The following is a 20,230-nucleotide window of genomic DNA, read 5'->3' as shown; positions in this document are numbered from 1 at the left end:
GTAGATTAAACATTGTAAACAGGAAATCAAGATAAAATGCAGGAAGTTAGGATGGGGGTTCATAAAGACACGACAAATGAACAGTACCTGCAGGAGTGAAGGTGAACGACTGAACTGCAAAACAAGAAGACAAAGAAGAGTGTGTGTTATAAAGCCTGCAGTGCTCACTCGTGCTGTGGAAGCTAGATTGTGTGTCTGCTTATGTTTAGGTGAATGATTATTGTCATGCATTTGATGTGTGTTTGTTGTGCCATCTAGTCAAAGCAGCAGGGTAGCAGCCAAAGGAATCAAGGAATGTTGCAAGACATGCAGTCTAACACAGAAGACACACAAACACACATAAAAAAAATAAAATAACACGAGATTGTGTTTGAAGCTGCAAGTGGAGCTGGTCTCTACCTGCGTAATTGCTCAGACCCTTCCTCTTCTTCCTCCTCCAGTAGAGCCATATACTGAAGCCCATCAGAATGACCCAGCAGGCCCCTCCGATGCCCGCGATGAAGGCCGGCTGCTTCACCACGTCTGTGATCTGCTCCGTTATACTATTGTTCCTGTTGCCACTCACAATCACATCCCGAAAGTCCTTACCTACATAAATACACACATTCTGTTTTAGTACACTTGTGGGTCGATTTTGGGCTAGTTTAACAGCATAGTGAAAACAATTGTGGTCCAACAAACAGCAGCATAAAATCATTTAATCAACTCAACTAGAGCATTAAAAGCTCAACACCTTGATGTTTAGCCTCACTTCTGTGAGCAGCAGTGTTGGGGAAGCTACTTTGAAACTGCAGCTTCTCAAGCTGCAAGCTACTCATAATTGAACTTAAACTACTGGAAGGCTTCACTTTAAAAAAAACTTGTTAGTTAGCTCCACTAAAGCTATTTAAAAAGAAAATAATTTTAGATATAAAACAATCAGATGACATTATTTAATTATGTAAACTACAGTAACCATTGTTACAGTAACCAAAAAACTACAAGAACCTAAATAAAACATGGTTACAACATGGTTACTACAATATTACTACAGTAAAACCATAGTTACTATATAGATACTACAATATAACTAGTAAAACCATGGTTAATTGTATAAAAACAATCGTTTCTGCACAGATAAACCAAAAACAACAATAAAAGCAATGTAACTACAGTATAGTCATGGTTATTACAATATTACTATGGCAAAACCATCGCTAATTTTCGTAAGGGCTAAACAAATAGGATGAAAACATTAAACTGAACATAAATGTAACTAGAAAACCCTAAACTAAAGAACAACCTATTTATATACATGATTTGCAATATAGTGATAAATGGCAGCAATTCATTAAATATTTAGCTTAAAAAAAGAATTAAAAAAAAAAAAAAAAAAAACAGGAGCCAGCTGGTATGTGCTGTGCAGTGTGTAAACCTCACTCCCCTGGCCTAAAGAGGTGCACTAGCGACTGACGCTAGAGGCTGTAACTTATAGCCTCCTCGTTATAGCGCCACCTCCCATGCTGGAGATGCTAGTTCGAATCCTGTTCGGAGTGGGTTGAGCAGGACCAGTTATAGTGGTGCCGTGACCCAGATGGGAGTAAGGTTTAGGGGGGTGAGTGTAACAGGAGCCAGCTGGTAAGTGCTGTGCAGTGTGTAAACCTCACTCCCCTCGCCTCAAGAGGCGCACTAGTGACTTTAGCCTCCTCGTTAGCATGCCCACCTCCCATGCCGTTGATGTCGGTTCTAATCCTGTTCGGACCAGGTCAAGCAGGACCGGTTACATAACAATGACCACTAAATAAATATAGACATTATTTTGAATTTGTTGTTCAGAAAAGCATTTTAGAAAGTAAATTAAATGTAAAGATATTAGTAATGTAATAACTTCTTTAATAAAAGAATTACATTAAAGTATTATGATAAAAATGTTTGAGAAATATTTAGTCATTTGTAGTGGATTACTATTTTAAGTAACTTGCCCATCTCCATTTATTTTAACCAGTTCATTTACATTTATGCATTTGGAAGATGCTTTTATCCAAAGCAGTGCACTTATTACAGGGAAAATCCCCTCGGAGCAACCTGAAGTTATGTGCCTTGCTCAAGGACACAATGGTGGTGGCGGTGGGGATCGAACCAGCCACTTTCTGATTACCAGTTCTGTGCTTAAGTCCACTATGAAAAATTATTAAAATCTAAAATAAAATGTTTTGAAACAGCAGATACACAGCATTTAACATTCTTAATCTGACATATTTTTGAGTAAAACATAATATTCAGCAGAAATGATGTAGGACGGTATTTTTCCATCTGGATTTGATTGGATGCTAACAGGTTGATGCTATGATAGTATTGGTTAATATTGTGTTGGCCAATCCTTACGGTCCTGGTTACATCATCATAACAGAAAATTTTCTTCGGAAGGCAGAGATAACTTACATTTTGATGAAAAAATATGAAAACAAACTTTTTGTATTTTAATTTAGAATAACGTGCACTGATGAATCGTGCACAGTAACACCTGGGACAATTATTAAGAAAGGAAATAGGGTCCATTTTGAATTTTAGTAGTCCTTTATTTTATTATTTTGAAGTTCTGCCTTTTGTCACTTCAAAAGATGGTAGTATACACACAAGAAGCTGTCTTGATAAAAAGGCTATCGGCCTCTGGCTGTGCGTGAAGATGGATAGTGAGCTTGACATTTGGTAATAAGGACATGTCACTGGCCAAATAATCACTTATGGGTCAAACCAGTCACAACCTGCTAAAACTCACATAACTCACACTGTAAACACCCACAGCACTGGGGAAAAAATAAATAAATAATAATTATTTTATATATATATATATATATATATTAGTGGCCCTGACTGTGATTTAAAATACATTTTTGAGACAGCAATAATGTGACCCAATAAATAGTCATCTTTCAAGGCATTTTTGACAATCATCGATAAATGGCAAAGAATGTGACAGAACAGGTTAATCCAAATAAAAAGAAGAAAATCTCATAGCCTCTATGTATCTCCTACCAATAATAATGGATTGTGGTTCACTCTTCACACCCACTCCAGCGCTGGTGCTAGCGGCTACCTCCACCCGATACAGGATCCCTGCCTGTAGACCCCCGACCACCACTGAACGGATAGCTGCATCCACGGTCTTATTAACATGGAATCGGGTCTCATTCCCTAAACACCAGATCTGAGAGAAAGAGAATATTAAATTATGATACAAAGATGAGAAGGAACACAGTTGATGTCTGCCAGAACATTTTATTCATTATGCACTGACAATATGGGTTGTAAAAGACAAAGTAGATGTTAAGTCTTTAAATAAATAACATACAACATCACTTAACAATCACACAGGAAAGAAATATTTGTTAGGCAGCTATTTTCTAAGGCGGCATCCTAAGTGAAATGGAACGCTCATAAGAGACTGTTCCTCTCTATTTTTATAGCACTTCTCGTGCAAAATGCTCAGAAGACTCAACTCAGAATTGACTCAAAATGAACTCTTTGATTTCAATAGAGCTTGGCATTGGCATATTGCTAAGCTAATTCTGCAATTATCTAATAAGCATACAAATACACAGCACACAATATTGGGTAAAATAATACATTTTCAAGTATTTCGACATGTCTCTGATTTTGTACGCCATTAAGAGTGTATTACAATTAATTAGGGCATTTCCTTCCCTGCAAAGTATACATGTGATGCTACCTGAAGTATCTTAGAATGTCATGCTGCCTATCTTTTGTTACAGCCCACACACTGGGAATGTGCCTATGATACATATGTAGGCAGCTCACAAGGTTTTGGAACAGAGCTTTGATAGTTACCTTATATTCTTGGATGATGCCGTTTTGATGTTCTGCTGGTGGAGGGTCCCAAGAGATACTGATAGATGTGCTGTTCTGATTGCCCACTGTTAGTACGGTCACCTGCTGAGGAGGGGCACTGGGTGCTGGGAGAGAGAGAGAGAGAACAAGAAAAGAGAGAGAGACAAAGAGAGAGATTTACATGTAGTCTTAGGGGCAAGTACAGACTGAACATGTTTTTGTGCTAAAAAAAAAGTAAGACACAGCACATGAACAGAACAGAATGCAGGTGTCTTGAGAAATGCTTTTAAAATGCTGAGCTCTTGTGCAACTTGCTGAGATGCAGCGCAACAGTCAAATGCGTCTGTCTAGCGCATGCTTACCTCCTTTCACAGCAGGTGTTTCCTAAAGGTGTATGTTCATAGCAGTTCAGTAGAATGGTTAAGGTTAACTATATTATGGAATGTGTGAATGAGTTAGCTCTTGAAAAAGAGAATCACGATCAAAAACTAGAGAAGGAACATTCAAGACAAATGTTGATGTTAGCTTGACAAAGCCATGTGCTCAAAAAAGAGAAGTTTTAATGCTAAATACATCTTTGGTAGTTTGAGGAGAGATTTGAAGTATTAAGGGTTGCTAGTCGGTTGCTATGGGGCTCTGAGTGGTTTCTATGGCATTGCTAGGGTATTCAAAAGTCTATATCACAATCCTGGGCAGGCTGGGCAGCTATCTTCTCTGTAAACAAGCTACATAGAAGTACTTGAATGGGGAAACTGTTCTCAAAAAACAGTTGTTCAGGGTTACGATTAAAGAACATTTAAAATCAGCAGTTACATCTGAAAACAATGTTATAATATACTGTGCTCCTTTTGCTCATATCATGCTAAAAAAAAACAACATTTTTTCAGGCTGGTTCAGCTAATGCGCATGCTTATTCTGGAGTTGGCTGACAGAATAAAAAGTGATTTGCTCTTTTCACTGTAAGCTGGGACTTGCTTTTCTACATCTGTTGGGCATTGGGAGTTCCAATTTCTCCCATTCGTTTTAACACCACTGGTCTGTCTCGGGCTAAATAGTCTCTAAATAGTAAGAATTTTGGGTGGTTAAGACACTATGGTGTTGCTAGTTGGTTGCTTGTGTGTTGCTATGCACTTGCTCAGGTGCACTGAGAAGTTGCTATGGCATTTCTAGGGTGTTCTGGATGGTTGTTAGGACATTGCTATATTATTGCTAGGTTGTTGCCATCCAGTTGCTGATGTGCTCTGAGTGTTTGCTGTGGCATTGCTAGGGTCTTCTGGGTGGTTGCTAGGACGTTGCTAGGTGGTTGCTGGGGTGTTGCTTTGTGGTTACTGAGGTACTCTTAGTGGTTTGCTATGGCATTGCTAGGGTGTTCTGGGTGGTTGCTATGATGTTGCAAAATGGTTGCTAGGGTGTTGCAATGTGGCTGCGGAAGTACTCTTATTTGTTTTCTATGGTATTGCTAGGGTGTTCTTTGTGGTTGCTAGGACATTACATTGTGGTTGCTGAGGTGCTCCAAGTGGTCTTCTATGGCATTGAAAGGATATACTGGGTGGTTGTTATGATGTTGCTAGCCGGTTGCTATGGTGTTGCTATGTGGTTGCTGAGGTTATCTGAGTGGTTTACATGACATTTCTAGGGAGTTCTGAGTGGTTGTTATAACATTGCTATGCCATTGCTGAAGTGCTCTGAGTGGCTGCTATGGCATTGCTAAGGTGTTATGAGTGGTTGCTAGGGTGTTGCTATGCGGTTGCTAAGGTGATCTGAGTGGTTGCTAGGATGTTGCTAGGATGTTGGTAGATACAGTAAATAGAATCATTTCTATTGATTTAGTCCCAAAGGAACAACATGAGATCTTGATCAAGAGCATAATGGATTTGAAAATTCAACTTCTTCATTACAGCACAGATCTGTAGCCACAATGCCAGAATGCACCATCTGCTTCCCCTTTGGTTGGATGGCAAACAATTTATGAACATTACTCACAAAGACACTTGACCTCTTATTCTATATCCTCTGAAAGAGTCTATTGTAAGCCACTGTGTTACATTGCGCAGTCAGTGTTGAGCTTTAAAACATAAGGCAGGTTGCCACGGGTGCAGACGTTCATTAGATGGGGATTTTCTGCAGCCTGACACAACACGCCCTCACATTTCGCTATGATTTCATATCCTGCCCCTGAAAGGATAGATTTACTGAAAAATACATTTACTGAAAAACAATGAGATGGTAAGCCACCTTGAATTACTCTGCTTTCTTAACAAATTGCTCTGACAAGCATGTAAGTTGCTGAGCTCAGAGGAATGAGCAAGGGAATTTGAAGAACTATTGTTTTCACAATACCAAAATGTCAGTATTTGATTCCAATTCCAGTGACATTTCACAATTCTCTATACCAACTTCTATACCACAGCAAAAATTAAACCTTCATCAAAACAATGGCATCTAGTCTTCGAGTATTTCTCAATAAAGTAAATGTAACAGTAGCCAGCTGGTAGGTAGCTTTGCAGGGTGTAAACCTCACTCCCCTGGCCCACTAGTGACTGACACTAGGGTTCATAGCCTTCAGCCTCCTCGTTATTAAGCCTGCCTCCCATGCCGCAGATCCCGATTCGAATCCCGCTCTGAGCAGGTTGAGCAGGACTGGTTACAGTGGTGCCGTGACCCAGATGGGAGTGAAGTTTAGGGGGGTGAGTGTAATGGTAGCTAGCTGGTAGGTAGCTGTGTATTGTGTAAACCTCACTCTCCTGGCCTCAAGAGGCACAATAGCGACTGACACTAGGGTCTGTATCCTTTAGCCTCCTCGTTAGTGCGCCCGCTTCCCATGCTGGAGACCCCGATTCGAATTCCACTTGGAGCGGGTTGAGCAGGACCGGTTACAGTGGTGTCGTGACCCGGATGGGAGTAAAGTTTAGGGGGGTGAGTGTAACGTTAGCCAGCTGGAAGGTAGCTGTGCAGTGTGTAAATCTCACTCTCCTGGCCTCAAGAGGCGAACTAGGGTCTGTAGCCTATAGCCTCCTGTGACAGAGCGGAGGGCGGGGCCGGGTCGTGATTCCACACACCCGGCCCCTAATCAGGCTAATCAAGCCCCAGAGAGGGATAAAGGCAGACTGAAAGCTGCAGTGCGAGAGAGAGAGAGATTTATGGACAGCTGTCCGACACCTTTGTGTGTTTGTCTTTTTGGTGAAGTTCTTCATTAAAATATTACTTATAATATTTGTAGCCTTTAGCCTCCCATGCCGAATCCCGCTTGGAGCATGACTGGTTAGATAAAAAATACTTCAAGTTTTTGGAGTAAATTATTCAAGTAAACAGTTAGTGATCAAGATTTACCTTCAAACAAATATTTGATTCTATTATTGACTTGGTACCAGAGTAAAAGCACTTTTTATATCCCTAATTCTAACTGAGGTCATTTTTAAGAATAGAGTAAGAAGGAAGAGTAGAGAATGTTGCACTTGGTAAACATATTGGCAGCGACATAACAATGAAAGTAGGCCAGTTGTAAATTGAAGACACTGTTTTGTTTTTGGCTGCAAATATAGCTCAGTTTTATTAACCACATCACAGTCACTGTTAGAAACAAAAGCACTCCGACAAACAGGAATGAAATTTTTTATTTTTTTAAATGTTTTTCTCATTTCTGTGGTGGCAGACTGAGGTGCTGCAACAGAATACTGACAGCTCAATTACGGTGAACTGCGCTTATTTGCTCTCTCTCTCTCTCTCTCTCTCTCTCTCTCTCTCTTCTCTCTCTCACACACTCTCTTTTCATTCAGTGCACCCTGGCCCCCACATAAATGGCACATATCCCATAGCTGCACTCATCCCTCACTCGGGGTGGCCCATTTTAACCCCCAAAAGGCCTGACAGGACAAAAGAGAGCTTGACTTCATCAAACATCTGGAGCTGAATGGATATAAAAGACTGTTTGGCTGTTTCAATCTCGCTAATGTGGTAGAGTTAACTCAGCACATTGCAGTTGACAAAATCCTTCCCATAACAATACAGTCAATGTCATTCAAAGTTAATGCCACAAATCATTTAGACGCTTATCATTATGCACATCTGAGGCAAACAATACATATTCCTCATTTGGGGAGCGTTGGCGCAGGCGATGCTAATAGCACCATTAGCGATGTGATGTATAGCCAGCGAGGATGTGACCTCTGTTTCACAATCGCTACTGTAGCCTGGAGGCGAACGCTGAGGAAAATAACACTCTCTGATGTTTAAACACTCTAATATTGAGACCTCGTGCAGATGACAGGGCTAGCCTATAGTGAATGTGAAGAAATGCTAAATTGCTTTAGCATGTCACTAATCATTTAGCTATAATGACCTTTGTGAGAATTTTTCCATGAAGAAGCTGATTACTGAGCATGAAATAAAATAAGATCACACATGATATTTTCTTAAAGGGTCTGTTTCACCTTTTCAACCTATGTTTTAAAAAATAAATACTACCACTTCAACTAATTTAAAACTTACATTTTCAACCAAAGAGCTACAATATAAACAAACCAGAGTAACCCTTATACAATTTACCAGGTTAACTTTGCTGAGAAAGGATGGTTCCCTGATCATTTTTTTTTAATCTTAAACAGTTTAAGGTGGTTTTTTTAGCTGGTTTAGCTATCCTGACCAAGCTGGTTTTCAGCAAGTATACAGTAGCTGGTCTCCAAGCCTGGCAAATCTATTTAGCTAGTTTAGCTAGATATACATTAAACTAAACCAGCTTGAGTAGCGCAAACCTGTTTGTGGCCAGCAACCTCCTTTTTTTTGGTCTGGATTGCTGGTTTAGAGGGGGTTGGTTTAGGACCAGACTGATAGACCACCTAAAACCAGCTAAGACCAGCAAACCACCTTAGACTGGTTTAAACTGCTTTTTTTTTTCTAGCAGGTTAACATAGCTTTCACCTAAATATTTAGGTGTTATGGTTATAATAATAATTTTTGTAAGGGAAAAAGGCTGTAATCTTTGCAAAATTCAACAAAAGCTTAAAAAGGGTCATAACATGCCTTTTTATTATTTTTATGTGTTCTTTGAGGGTCACTTATAATATTCATTAAGTTTTGTTTTTTCCCCCACAAAAAACAATTAAATATTTGTTAGGGATGCTCACATTTTTGGCCGATACCGATGTTAACAAATAACTATTGGCCGATACCAATCCTGATATTGCTACTTTCCTTATTTTGTCATCAGATCACTGTTTTGCCCAGGAATTGTGTTTTAAAACATACACAATGAAAGATAAATAGATGATAAAAAAATATTGAAAAATAAATTGTGTGTGTGTATATATATATATATATATATATATATATATATATATATATATATATATTATACTTCTAAAACATTTTTGCACTTCTGTTTTTGCAGTTCAAAACTTACAGTAAGTTTTTATTTTGCAATGATTTCTTAAATGTCAAAAGGTCAAGGTTAATTGTATTCTTAATATCATGATCCCTTTAAATGAAAATGAAAATACTTTTCCAACACTGTCTTGAAAAAATGAAGCCGGAGAGAAAAGAAAAAGGAATCGGAAACAGGGAGCTCTAGAGGGACGCTGTAATTGTCTATTCAGACAATGGCCAATAAATCATCCACTTCTCTTACTCTGACAAATGTCCAAATAGAGGAAAACCTGAAACAAAAGGGGGCTATCTCAGCTCATGGGCCCCTTGATGCTGCTCTGCCAGAGGAACCAATGTTGTGTCTTGCACTGGTAATGGCTCTGACATGCAGGTGTAAGGTGTGAAGACAGAGCAATGGTGATTCAGGAGACAGAACTGGTGCTGTGTGGAGGAGATACGACTCTGTGGACACTCTGGGTAATAAATGAGGCTGTCATTGTGCTCAGAATTTAATCAACAACCTTCTGTTCTAGTGTGTGAGTGGATTTATGTCTTGAGATTTCCATATGCCGTTTAAAGCATGCTCAAAAATGCATTTTTTGTACAAGATTAATGTGTAGCTGCAACCATCATTCACGGAAAGGAAAACAACTCAAAGCATAACTGTGAATCCAAGACACAGATATGTGTCTCAACTTAAATTAACAAGCTGTCTGTCTGAGCCACAATAACCCTGGGTTATATGCAGGGTTCAAAGTTAACACTTGCCAAGCACTAAACACAAGTAACAATTGGTTTGGTTATTTAATGTTAATAGGAAATGCAACATTATACATGCCAAATGCAAGTTGACTTGTAAGAACAATAGCCTGATGTAAGTGACATGAGAGATTCAAAGCACATTCAAAATATCTACTTAAGATAGTCTGTAGCAATTGCACATGTTCTATTGACTTCTTAGGTTTAGGGTTTGGCTAAGGAGTTAGACTTAATGCTTAGGTTTAGGTTAAACGTAAACTAGGGAAAATGTCTTAACATTGTTTGTGGGTTGGTTTATTTTTGTAAGGTTTGACACACTGGTCTCCCTGTCATTTGGTTGACATACCTATTCAAAGCAGCATATATTTTTATGATCAGCCACAATATTAAAACCACTGACAAGTGGATAACATGTATTATCTCGTTACAATGGCACCTGTCAAGGGATATGTTAGGCAGCAAGTGAACAATCAGTTCTTGAATTTCACGTGTTGGAAGCAGGAAAAATTAACAAGTGTAAGGATCTCCAAAACACCGGGTCTTGTGGGGTTCTCCCAGTATGCAGTGGTTAGTACCTAAAATAAGTGGTCCAGAGAAGAACAACCAGTGAACCGGCAACAATATCATGGGCGCCCAAGGCTCATTGATGTGCGTTGAGAGCGAAGGCTAGGCCGTCTGGTCTGAGCCCACAGAAGAGCTACTGTAGCACAAACTGCTGAAAAACGTAATGTTGGCCATGATAGAAAGGTGTCAGAACACACAGTGCATCACAGCTTGCTGCGTAGGGGGCTGCGTAGCAGCAGACCGGTCAGAGTGCCCATGCTGAACCCTGTCCACCACCGAAAACACCTACAAAGGGCACTTGAGTGTCAGATCTGGATCATGGAGCAATGGAATGGTCTGATGAATCATGTTTCTTTTAGATCATGTGGACGGCCAGGTGCATGTGTATCGTTTACCTGGGGAAGAGATGGTAACAGGAAGTACCATGGGAAGAAGGCAGACCGGCGGAGGCAGTGTGATGCTCAGGGCAATGTTCTTCTGGGAATCCTTGGGTCCTGGCATTCATGTGGATGTTACTTTGACACGTACCACCTTTCTAAAGATTGTTGCCGACCACGTACACCCCTTCATGGCAACGGAATTCCCTGATGGCAATGGCCTCTTTCAGCAGGATAATGCACCCTGCCACACTGCAAAAATTGTTCAAGAATGATTTGAGGAACATGACAAAGAGTTCAAGGTGTTGACTTGGCCTCCAAATTCCCCAGATCTCAATGCGATTGAGCATCAAGTGGATGTGCTTTACCAACAAGTCCGATCCATGGAGGCCCCATCTCGCAACTTACAGGGCTTGAAGTATCTGCTGCTAAAGTCTTTGTGCCAGATAAAACAGGACACCTTTAGAGGTCTTGTGGAGTACATGCCTTGAGGGGTTAGAGCTGTTTTGGCGGCGCGAGTGTGACCTACACGATATAAGGCAGGTGGTTTTAACAGCTAAACATTTTTATTTTGTTGGTTTTTCTATGCTTGTTTCTTTAAAAATGTTAAGACTGTGATTTTGTTCCTAATATTTTTATTTTGGTGGCTTAATATGAGCAATATTCCACATACGTTTCCACATACCTAAATAAACTTAAACAAATGTTCTCCTGAGGTTAACTTTGATTTGAAAAGGAAAATTACTTTGTGTACCATGGAAGAAAGAACATATCAGGGTTTCGAATGAGTCGATGAGATTATATTACAGGTTACTGATATACTTCTGTACATCTGTCACTTGTATTGCATAAATAAAAATGGAACTTGAAACCAAATTTGTTCACAGATGTTTCCTTTTTTAAAATAAAGTGTTTGATAGGAGGCTAGCTCATATTTGATGCCTGAATTGTAATGATTTGAAATAATGTATGGGCATAAAAGTCATAATTTTCGTATGAGCCAAGATGTACGATATCTCACAGTTTCACCATCTCATATGAATTATTATGGGTTGTCATGAGACTATGCTTGTGTGTCAGTGTGGCTCTCAGAGAGTCTGTTTCAATCAGCAGTAAAGTCATGTTTAGTTTAGTGTCCTGTCAACCAAACACACACTTCCATGGAAAAGAAAGGTCAATGTGTTTGCCAAAATGATAATGTCTTTCCCTCTGAGTCCCATCAGGGCCAGAGAAAAGCTTACTGCAGTGCCGTGGATAGCAGCATACTGTAACAGGCCAGTATTGCTTACTGCAGTACATGTTATGACACTGGCCTAAGGGATTTACACTGGTGGCCAAAAGTTTGGAATAATATACAGATTTTGCTCTTATGGAATTAAATTGGTACTTTTAAGCAAAGTGGCAATCAGCTGATCACAATATATAGTCAGGACATTAATAATGTGAAAAATCACTATTACAATTTGAAAAACTTCAAAGTGTTCTCATCAAAAAATCCTCCACCTGCAGCAATGACAGCTTTGCAGATCCTTGGCATTCTAGCTGTCAGTTTGTCCAGATACTCAGGTGATCTTTCACCCCACACTTCCTGTAGCACTTGCCATAGATGTGGCTGTCTTGTCGGGCACTTCTCACGCACCTTACAGTCTAGCTGATCCCACAAAAGCTCAATGGGGTTAAGATCCATACCACTCTTTTCCAATTATCTGTTGTCCAATGTCTGCATTTTTTGCCCACTCCCTTTTCTTTTAGTTTTTCAGTTTCAAAAGTGGCTTTTTCTTTGCAATTCTTCCCTTAGGGCCTGAACTGAGTCTTCTCTTTACTGTTGTACATGAAACTGGTATTTAGCGGGTAGAATTCAATGAAGCTGTCAGTGGAGGACATGTGAGGCATCTATTTCTCAAACTAGAGACTCTGATGTACTTATCCTTTTGTTTAGTTGTACATCTGGCCTTCCACATCTCTTTCTGTCCTTGTTAGAGACAGTTGTCCTTTGTCTTTGAAGACTGTTGTGACACCTTTGAATTACATTTTTGTATGAAATGTTTTTCGTTTTTGTTTAGTTTTTTGGCAATTTCAAGCATTGTATCGCCTTCATTCCTCAAAACAATGATTGATTGATGAGTTTCTAGAGAAAGTTGTTTCTTTTTTTTTTGCCATTTCTGACCTAATATTGACCTTAAACCAAGCCAATTTTTTGCATAATGTGGCAACTCAAAAACAAACACAAAGACAATATTAAGCTTAATTTAATGAACCAAATAGCTTTCAACTGTCTCTGATATAATGGCAAGTGATTTTCTAGTACCAAATTAGCAAATTAACATGATTACTCAAGGATAAGGTTTTGGAATAATGGCTGCTGGAAATGGGGCCTGTCTAGATTTGATCAAAAATTACTTTTTTTTTTCCAAATAGGGATGGTAATGTTTTTTACATTTGTTGAATGCCACTTTGGTGAATTAAAGTACCAATTTCCGTCCAAATCAGCAAATCTGTACAATATTCCAAACTTTTGTCTACCAGTGTACTAGACTTGGTTGCAAGCTGGGCAGAACCAGCAATAGATCCAGCCTCTCAGTTTACATATGCTTTGATGTATTTAAATGAATGCATTGGAATTATAAACGGCCATTTACAAAGAGCACATCCTCTATTTCTTCTGCACCATTTTACAACTTTTGGTGACATAGACAGACATCTTTAACCGTTTTCCAGTGTCTTGCGCCATGAGCACAACCTTTTTAAGATTACATGTCATGTTAATAAAAGTTCAACTGTTAAACATGTCTTAAGACCCATGGATTCAGTTTCAGTCCGTTGAACTCCATCTAGCTGTTTTGGAATTCAAGGAGCTGAAAGACGTCAATAAATCAAATACAAAACTCTGTGACTTTTAAGTCATCTTCTTTTTCCTTTATCAAATAAAAGAAGTCAATGCATGTACCTTCCTCAGTTGTTCTGGCTGTCCGGGACTCGCTGTCCATGCCCTGAAACTCATTGAAGTATGGACGGACTTTGATCTCGTAGACGATGCCTTGCTTCAGTGCAGAGAGCACCATGCTCCTCTCAGAGGGGACCTTAACATCCTGGGTCTGCCATGCCCCGGGGGAGGACAGCCCTGACATCTGCCTGTACAAAACCCTGTAGCCCTGGATGAACTGAGACTGACGGTCCACCTGATCATCAAAGAAAGTGCAAAAAAGAATCAAGAGTGGAGAAATAATAAAAAGAGCAGACAGGAATGCATGATTCTGACAAACTGTAAATAAAATACTACTGACAACAATCTTGAAAGATAGAACCGTCTCCGCAAAACATGCTGTGGCAGAGTGCAATAAAAGCACAAAGCTGCAAAGAAATAAACATACATACATACAAATGCAAGCTAAAGATCAAAGAAGAGATGCAATCAACAATTCATAGAAGTAAACAGGACTCCTGATTTGTTGAAAGCCTCTGCTGTGTTTAATTTTGTAATTTGGCAGAGAAAGGTTGTATTTACCAAGAGAAAGAATGTCCATAACTCACATTAATGTCTACTTAACAGCAGAATCTGGCTTTCAGAGTGAGATATTAAACATCTGCTTTTCCACCCTACACGTGGAGTAAATCAGCCCGATGGGCTTCTTTCCTACGCTTTTTAACTCTCATTAATTGAATGATTCAGGATCGTAAAAGCTTTCTTGACACCAACTATGTTTACAGCCAGAGTGCTGTTGTTATCGAGAGACCATATAGGTTAATGATTTATGGATTATTCATATGAGGAAAATACCTCTGGAACAGTCTATCCACCATTTAGACTCAACGGACAGACGCTTATATTTGCCTCCATAATGATTGTTGATGGCAGTCATTAATATACCGCAGGAGGGTGCTTATGGACTAATGTGACACAGGCAAAGCTGTAAAACCTCCATTTTAATGCAATTCAACAAACAATAAACACTTTAAGTTTTAAGTTTATATCAATGCTGGAATACTGTTGTGGGAAATGGCATCAACATCCAAGAACTTGTTTGAGATTTTGTTTTAAACACTAAAATTGTGCTAACTCACAAACTGCCGCAAATTGAAATTTACACACGATAAGATGTATATGCTCAAAATGAACTAAACAATTATGATTTTATGTCAAATAACCTTGTTCCATACAGAGAGATTATAGATGTTTATTCAAATATATGAATTTACATTTAATCATTTAGCAGATGTTTTTTTATGCAAAGAGACGTACAAATGAGGAACATCATACAAGAGCCATAAAAATCTACAGTATTGCACCCCCAAGTTTCAAGAGTAATCTGTTGAACTTACAGTATGTTCTATAAACGTTGTCCAATCACTGGTTACATGCTATAACCTCGGTTCAATCAGAGTTTATTTACTACAACCTCTATCCAATCACAGTTCATGTACTTCAACCTATGTCCAATCACAGTTCATGTACGGTAATACAACCTCTGCCCAATCACAGTTCATGTACTTCAACCTATGTACTGGAGTGGTGGTGGTGTAGTGGTCTAACCACATAACTGGTAATCTGGTAATCAGAAGGATGCTGGTTTGAGCCCCACAGCCACCACCATTGTGTCCTTGAGCAAGGCACTTAACTCCAGGTTGCTCCAGGGGGATTGTCCCTGTAATAAGGGCTCTGTAAGTCGCTTTGTATAAAAGCGTCTGCCAAATGCATAAATGTAAATGTAAATGTAAATGTCCAATCACAGTTCATGTAATACAACCTCTGCCCAATCACAGTTCATGTGCTATAACCTCTGTCCAATCGCAATTCATGTAATACAACCTCTGCCCAATCACAGTTCATGTGCTATAACCTCTGCCCAATCACAGTTCATGTGCTATAACCTCTGGACAGAGGTTGTATTACATGAACTGTGATTGGACAATCACATTTCATGTGCTACAACCTCTGTCCAATCACAGATTGTGTTCTATAACATCTGTCCAAACACATTCCATACACTTCAAACTCTCTCCAATCACAGTTCATGCACAACAACTAATGTCCAATCACTGTTCATGCGCTACAACATATATCCAATCACAGTTTATGTGCTATAACCTCTGCCCAATCACAGTTCATGTGCTATAACCTCTGGACAGAGGTTGTATTACATGAACTGTGATTGGACAATCACATTTCATGTGCTACAACCTCTGTCCAATCACAGATTGTGTTCTATAACATCTGTCCAAACACATTCCATACACTTCAACCTCTCTCCAATCACAGTTCATGCACAACAACTAATGTCCAATCACTGTTCATGCGCTACAACATATATCCAATCACAGTTTATTTTCTATAACCTCTTGCCCAATCACAGTTCATGTACTTCAACCTATGTCCAATCACAGTTCATGTACGGTAATACAACCTCTGCCCAATCCACAGTTCATGTACTTCAACCTATGTCCAATCACAGTTCATGTAATACAACCTCTGCCCAATCACAGTTCATGTGCTATAACCTCTGTCCAATCACAGTTCATGTAATACAACCTCTGCCCAATCACAGTTCATGTAATACAACCTCTGCCCAATCACATTTCATGTGCTACAACCTCTGTCCAATCACAGATTGTGTTCTATAACATCTGTCCAAACACATTCCATACACTTCAACCTCTGTCCAATCACAGTTCATGCACAACAACCAATGTCCAATCACTGTTTATGTTCTATAACCTCTTTCCAATCACAGGTTACTTGCTATAACCTCTGTCCAATCACAGTTTATGTGCTATAATCTCTGTCCAATCACAGTTTATGTGCTATAATCTCTGTCCAATCACAGTTCATGTGCTTCAACCTCTGTCCAATCACAGTTCATGTGCCACAACCTCTTTCCAATAACAATTCATGTGCTACAACCTCTGTCCAATCACCGTTACATGCTCTTACCTTTGTCCAATCACAGTTCATCCGCTATAACATCTGTCCAATCCCAGTTCATTTGCAGCAAACTATGTTCAACCACAACTTATGTGCTATAACCTTCGTTCAATCAAAGTTCACATCCTAGAATCTCTGTCCAACCCTCTGGGACCCTAGAATTGCAAAGTTTTTTTTTGCAAAAAAAGCTATTAATTTATACCTTTATATATCTAACGGTCAAAAGTTTAGGGTCACTTACTACTACTTACTAATAGTCAAAACTATGGAAGAACAGAAATGGAATTATAGGAATTGTGTTGCAATTTCTATAGTTTAAAAATAAATAAAAAAAGGAGTGGTGGTGGTGTAGTGGTCTAAGCACATAACTGGTAATCTGGTAATCAGAAGGATGCTGGTTTGAGCCCCACAGCCACCACCATTGTGTCCTTGAGCAAGGCACTTAACTCCAGGTTGCTCTGGGGGATTGTTGCTTTAATAATGGCTCTGTAAGTTGCTTTGGATAAAAGCGTCTGCCAAATGCATAAATGTAAATGTAAAAACTATGTTATACTTTAGCATCTTCAAAGTAGCCACTCTTTGCACAGAATTTGCAGAAATGTACTCTTGACATTTTCTCAACCAGCTTCTTGATTTATCACCATGGGATGCTTTTCCATCAATACTGGGCACTTATTAACTGCCTTTTTTATACTTTCCAAGTCAGCCATTTAAAAAAAAACATTTTTCTTTTCATAAAATTTTAGATTTGTAATTAAGTAAATTAATATGTTAGTACAATTATATTTGTCTACAAATGAATTTCATACATTTGAGCATTCACCTTCAAAATATTTCAGTCAAGTGTATATAAGTGTACAAATGGCAGTATATATATATAATAAAATAAAAAAATCACAATTCATGCGCTACAACCTCTGACCAAACACAGAGCATCTTACCGTCCATGTGACTTGTACGGTGGTGGGGCTGAGGACCACAGGGTTGTGTAGCCTCACAATAACCTCTCCCAGCTCCTTCTGTACGTGTCTGTGATCCACACCCTGAGCTGGAGGACTTATGTCTGTGAAGAGAGAAGCATAAGACAATGCCATTTAATCTTATAGTGCATTGACAATGCTAAATTACTGACCAGTACAATATAATCCCTTAAATACAATTTAATCCTCTAAAAAAGACAAGTAGCAGAAACCTCAGCTTCAAATTAACCTGTGAGGTTACATCCACCCAGGGTTCAAGAATCACTCACCCCTAATGAACATATGGAGAGTTCTGTGGCACCTTAATCTAATCTTTTTCATTTCAAGGCTGGTGTTTTTTCCTCCTGTAATGATCATTTAGGTACCAGCAAGGGCACTAACTTAATTATAAACTCTGAATGTAGAAGATGTTTGCTCTAAATTATACTCTCTCACTGGAACTAATGAGCTTGTGGGACCATTGGGCCATTTGGTATCTAAACTAGGTTTATTTTTCAATGCGCAACAGCTACAATTTGACATGTGCTGACTTTAGTTGATTGATACTGACTTTAAAGAAGCACCAGGTCAGAGTTCAGATATTTAAGCTTTTAAAACCATAAACAACAGCCCTTGTTCAATTTTATTCACTTCCACATAGCCACAATGTTTACATTTATTTCAGTGGAATCAACCAACGAATTGTTTATTTATAGCTGTCTCTGCATATTAGGCTGGGATACGTGAAAGCATTTCAGCATGAGTAAAGTCAGAGTACCTTGAGTGCGGACGGGTTCAGACATGGGGCTGGGGTCACTCAGGCCTTGGACATTGACTGCTCGCACCATGAACAGGTATATGGTGTTGGGTCGGAGACCCTTAATGGTGTACTGTGTGGTCTTCACGTGATCAGCCACAGTCTGCCAGCTGTTGCTCACCGATTGGCTGCATGAAAATAAGGCAATGTTACAAACGTTGGTTATGTCTTTATAGACATTAGTCAAAGAGGATGACATAATTATTTTGATGCAAATTATGCTTTAAGGGAAAGAGATATAGTCTATTTAAATTGTCTTAATGCACTAGGTCACAACCTTTATTTTGTCTACTGGTATGACATATTGACTGGACTATCCTTGAATACCTCCCAGACTTGTTTGCGTAAAAATGGCCGAATCTTGTGTCACACAAAAATGTATGTCATATTAATTATCACGTACTGTCAAAAACACGATAATATGCAAAAATGAATACCTGAAAGCTTCAATAACATATGAGGAGATGGTTGACACCCCAGGCAGGCCAGGTTGCCAGGACAACGACACACTGTTTTTAGTGACATCTGTAACCTGAGGTTTGGACGGGGGACCTGGGAGCTCGTTCTCATCTCTGTCCTTAACCACCACAAGACTACCAGACTCTGAAAAGTGAAGATAATAATTATAAGAACATCAGGAGGTCACACTGTTCACAGCCAAAAGTGTGATTTCGAAAATCGCACATTAGTGCAAAAGTACCTTTGACTTCCAAGAAAGCACTCCACGATGTTTCCCCGCTTGAACTCGCTGCCACGCAGGTGTATATACCAGAATCAGTGAGCTAAAAGAAAAAGAGAGGGTCATTATCAGCCTTATTCTGGTCAAATAAAACCAAGGAGAAAACTGCTGATTTATTGAAAAAAATAATGAATAACTAAGGGCACGTCAACACTAAAACATTCTGGTTTAAAAATGCATTTAATTAGATACTTTTAGACCTCTTCACACTGGAATGGCATTTTCCACCAATGAAAACTTTCAAAAACACACTCTAGTACAGAACACTTAGGAAAAAGATGGCGACAGGAAACATAAAATAGAGTTTTCAACATGGCTAAAACTAAAAGAAACAAAAAACAGTGGTTGACGGACTAAAAATACACAAATGAACAACAGCAGTTTCTTAATAATTAATAATCTTATTGAGAATTATTTAAAAATAATCCATAAACATTCAGTTTGGTTCTTCAACTAATTCCATAACTATGATTACTTCATAAAAGTTAATATATTTTAGTGTTCAATTTACAAATTATTTTAAAATAATTATTTTTTATATTAAAGTTGCACTCATTAATTCTAATCCAATACACTTTTTGTCAAATTCTGCAAATATCTCCTCACAGTCTGCTAGATGCCCATTCTGTAGGTGGGCTGAAAAAGTAGTATTTGTACACAGCCCTGGCTCTGTAAATGGGACAACAACAAAGTGGATCAGACCAATCCACACAACACAACACAACACAACTCCAGCCAGTCAGCAACAGGGGGTGGTTCTTGCACGTGCACAGTATGGGGGGTGGGGCAGAGCGAGAGGGAATTCATTAGAAGAGCGACTGCAAATCTGGATGATGCGAACTTTCTAAACTCCAAGGAGGACAAATGGCTGAGAAACAGACCAAGAAAAAAGGTCAGACGAATATA

At 39.0% G+C, this 20,230-nt stretch overlaps 1 protein-coding gene across 11 annotated transcripts in view; it reads right to left on the bottom strand.

Moving 5' to 3' along the window:
- robo2 (roundabout, axon guidance receptor, homolog 2 (Drosophila)) overlaps positions 1–20,230 on the bottom strand; it is a 572,271-nt gene that overhangs the window by 51,447 nt on the left and 500,594 nt on the right. For 7 of the 11 annotated variants that reach the window (XM_052106908.1, XM_052106906.1, XM_052106907.1 and 4 more), the window contains 9 exons: positions 19,286–19,367; positions 19,023–19,188; positions 18,547–18,713; positions 17,751–17,872; positions 13,837–14,068; positions 3,829–3,953; positions 3,016–3,187; positions 400–588; positions 88–114 (listed from right to left, as the gene is read on the bottom strand). In XM_052106908.1, coding sequence (XP_051962868.1) covers positions 88–114; positions 400–588; positions 3,016–3,187; positions 3,829–3,953; positions 13,837–14,068; positions 17,751–17,872; positions 18,547–18,713; positions 19,023–19,188; positions 19,286–19,367 — 1,282 coding nt within the window. The remainder of the gene's footprint in view (positions 1–87; positions 115–399; positions 589–3,015; positions 3,188–3,828; positions 3,954–13,836; positions 14,069–17,750; positions 17,873–18,546; positions 18,714–19,022; positions 19,189–19,285; positions 19,368–20,230) is intronic. The other 4 variants (XM_052106910.1, XM_052106914.1, XM_052106911.1 and 1 more) reach the window with 1 other exon arrangement.

The sequence above is a fragment of the Xyrauchen texanus genome, chromosome 36 (genome assembly GCF_025860055.1).
Source record: "Xyrauchen texanus isolate HMW12.3.18 chromosome 36, RBS_HiC_50CHRs, whole genome shotgun sequence".
NCBI lineage: Eukaryota > Metazoa > Chordata > Actinopteri > Cypriniformes > Catostomidae > Xyrauchen > Xyrauchen texanus.
This window is presented reverse-complemented; position numbering and strand designations above follow the sequence as displayed.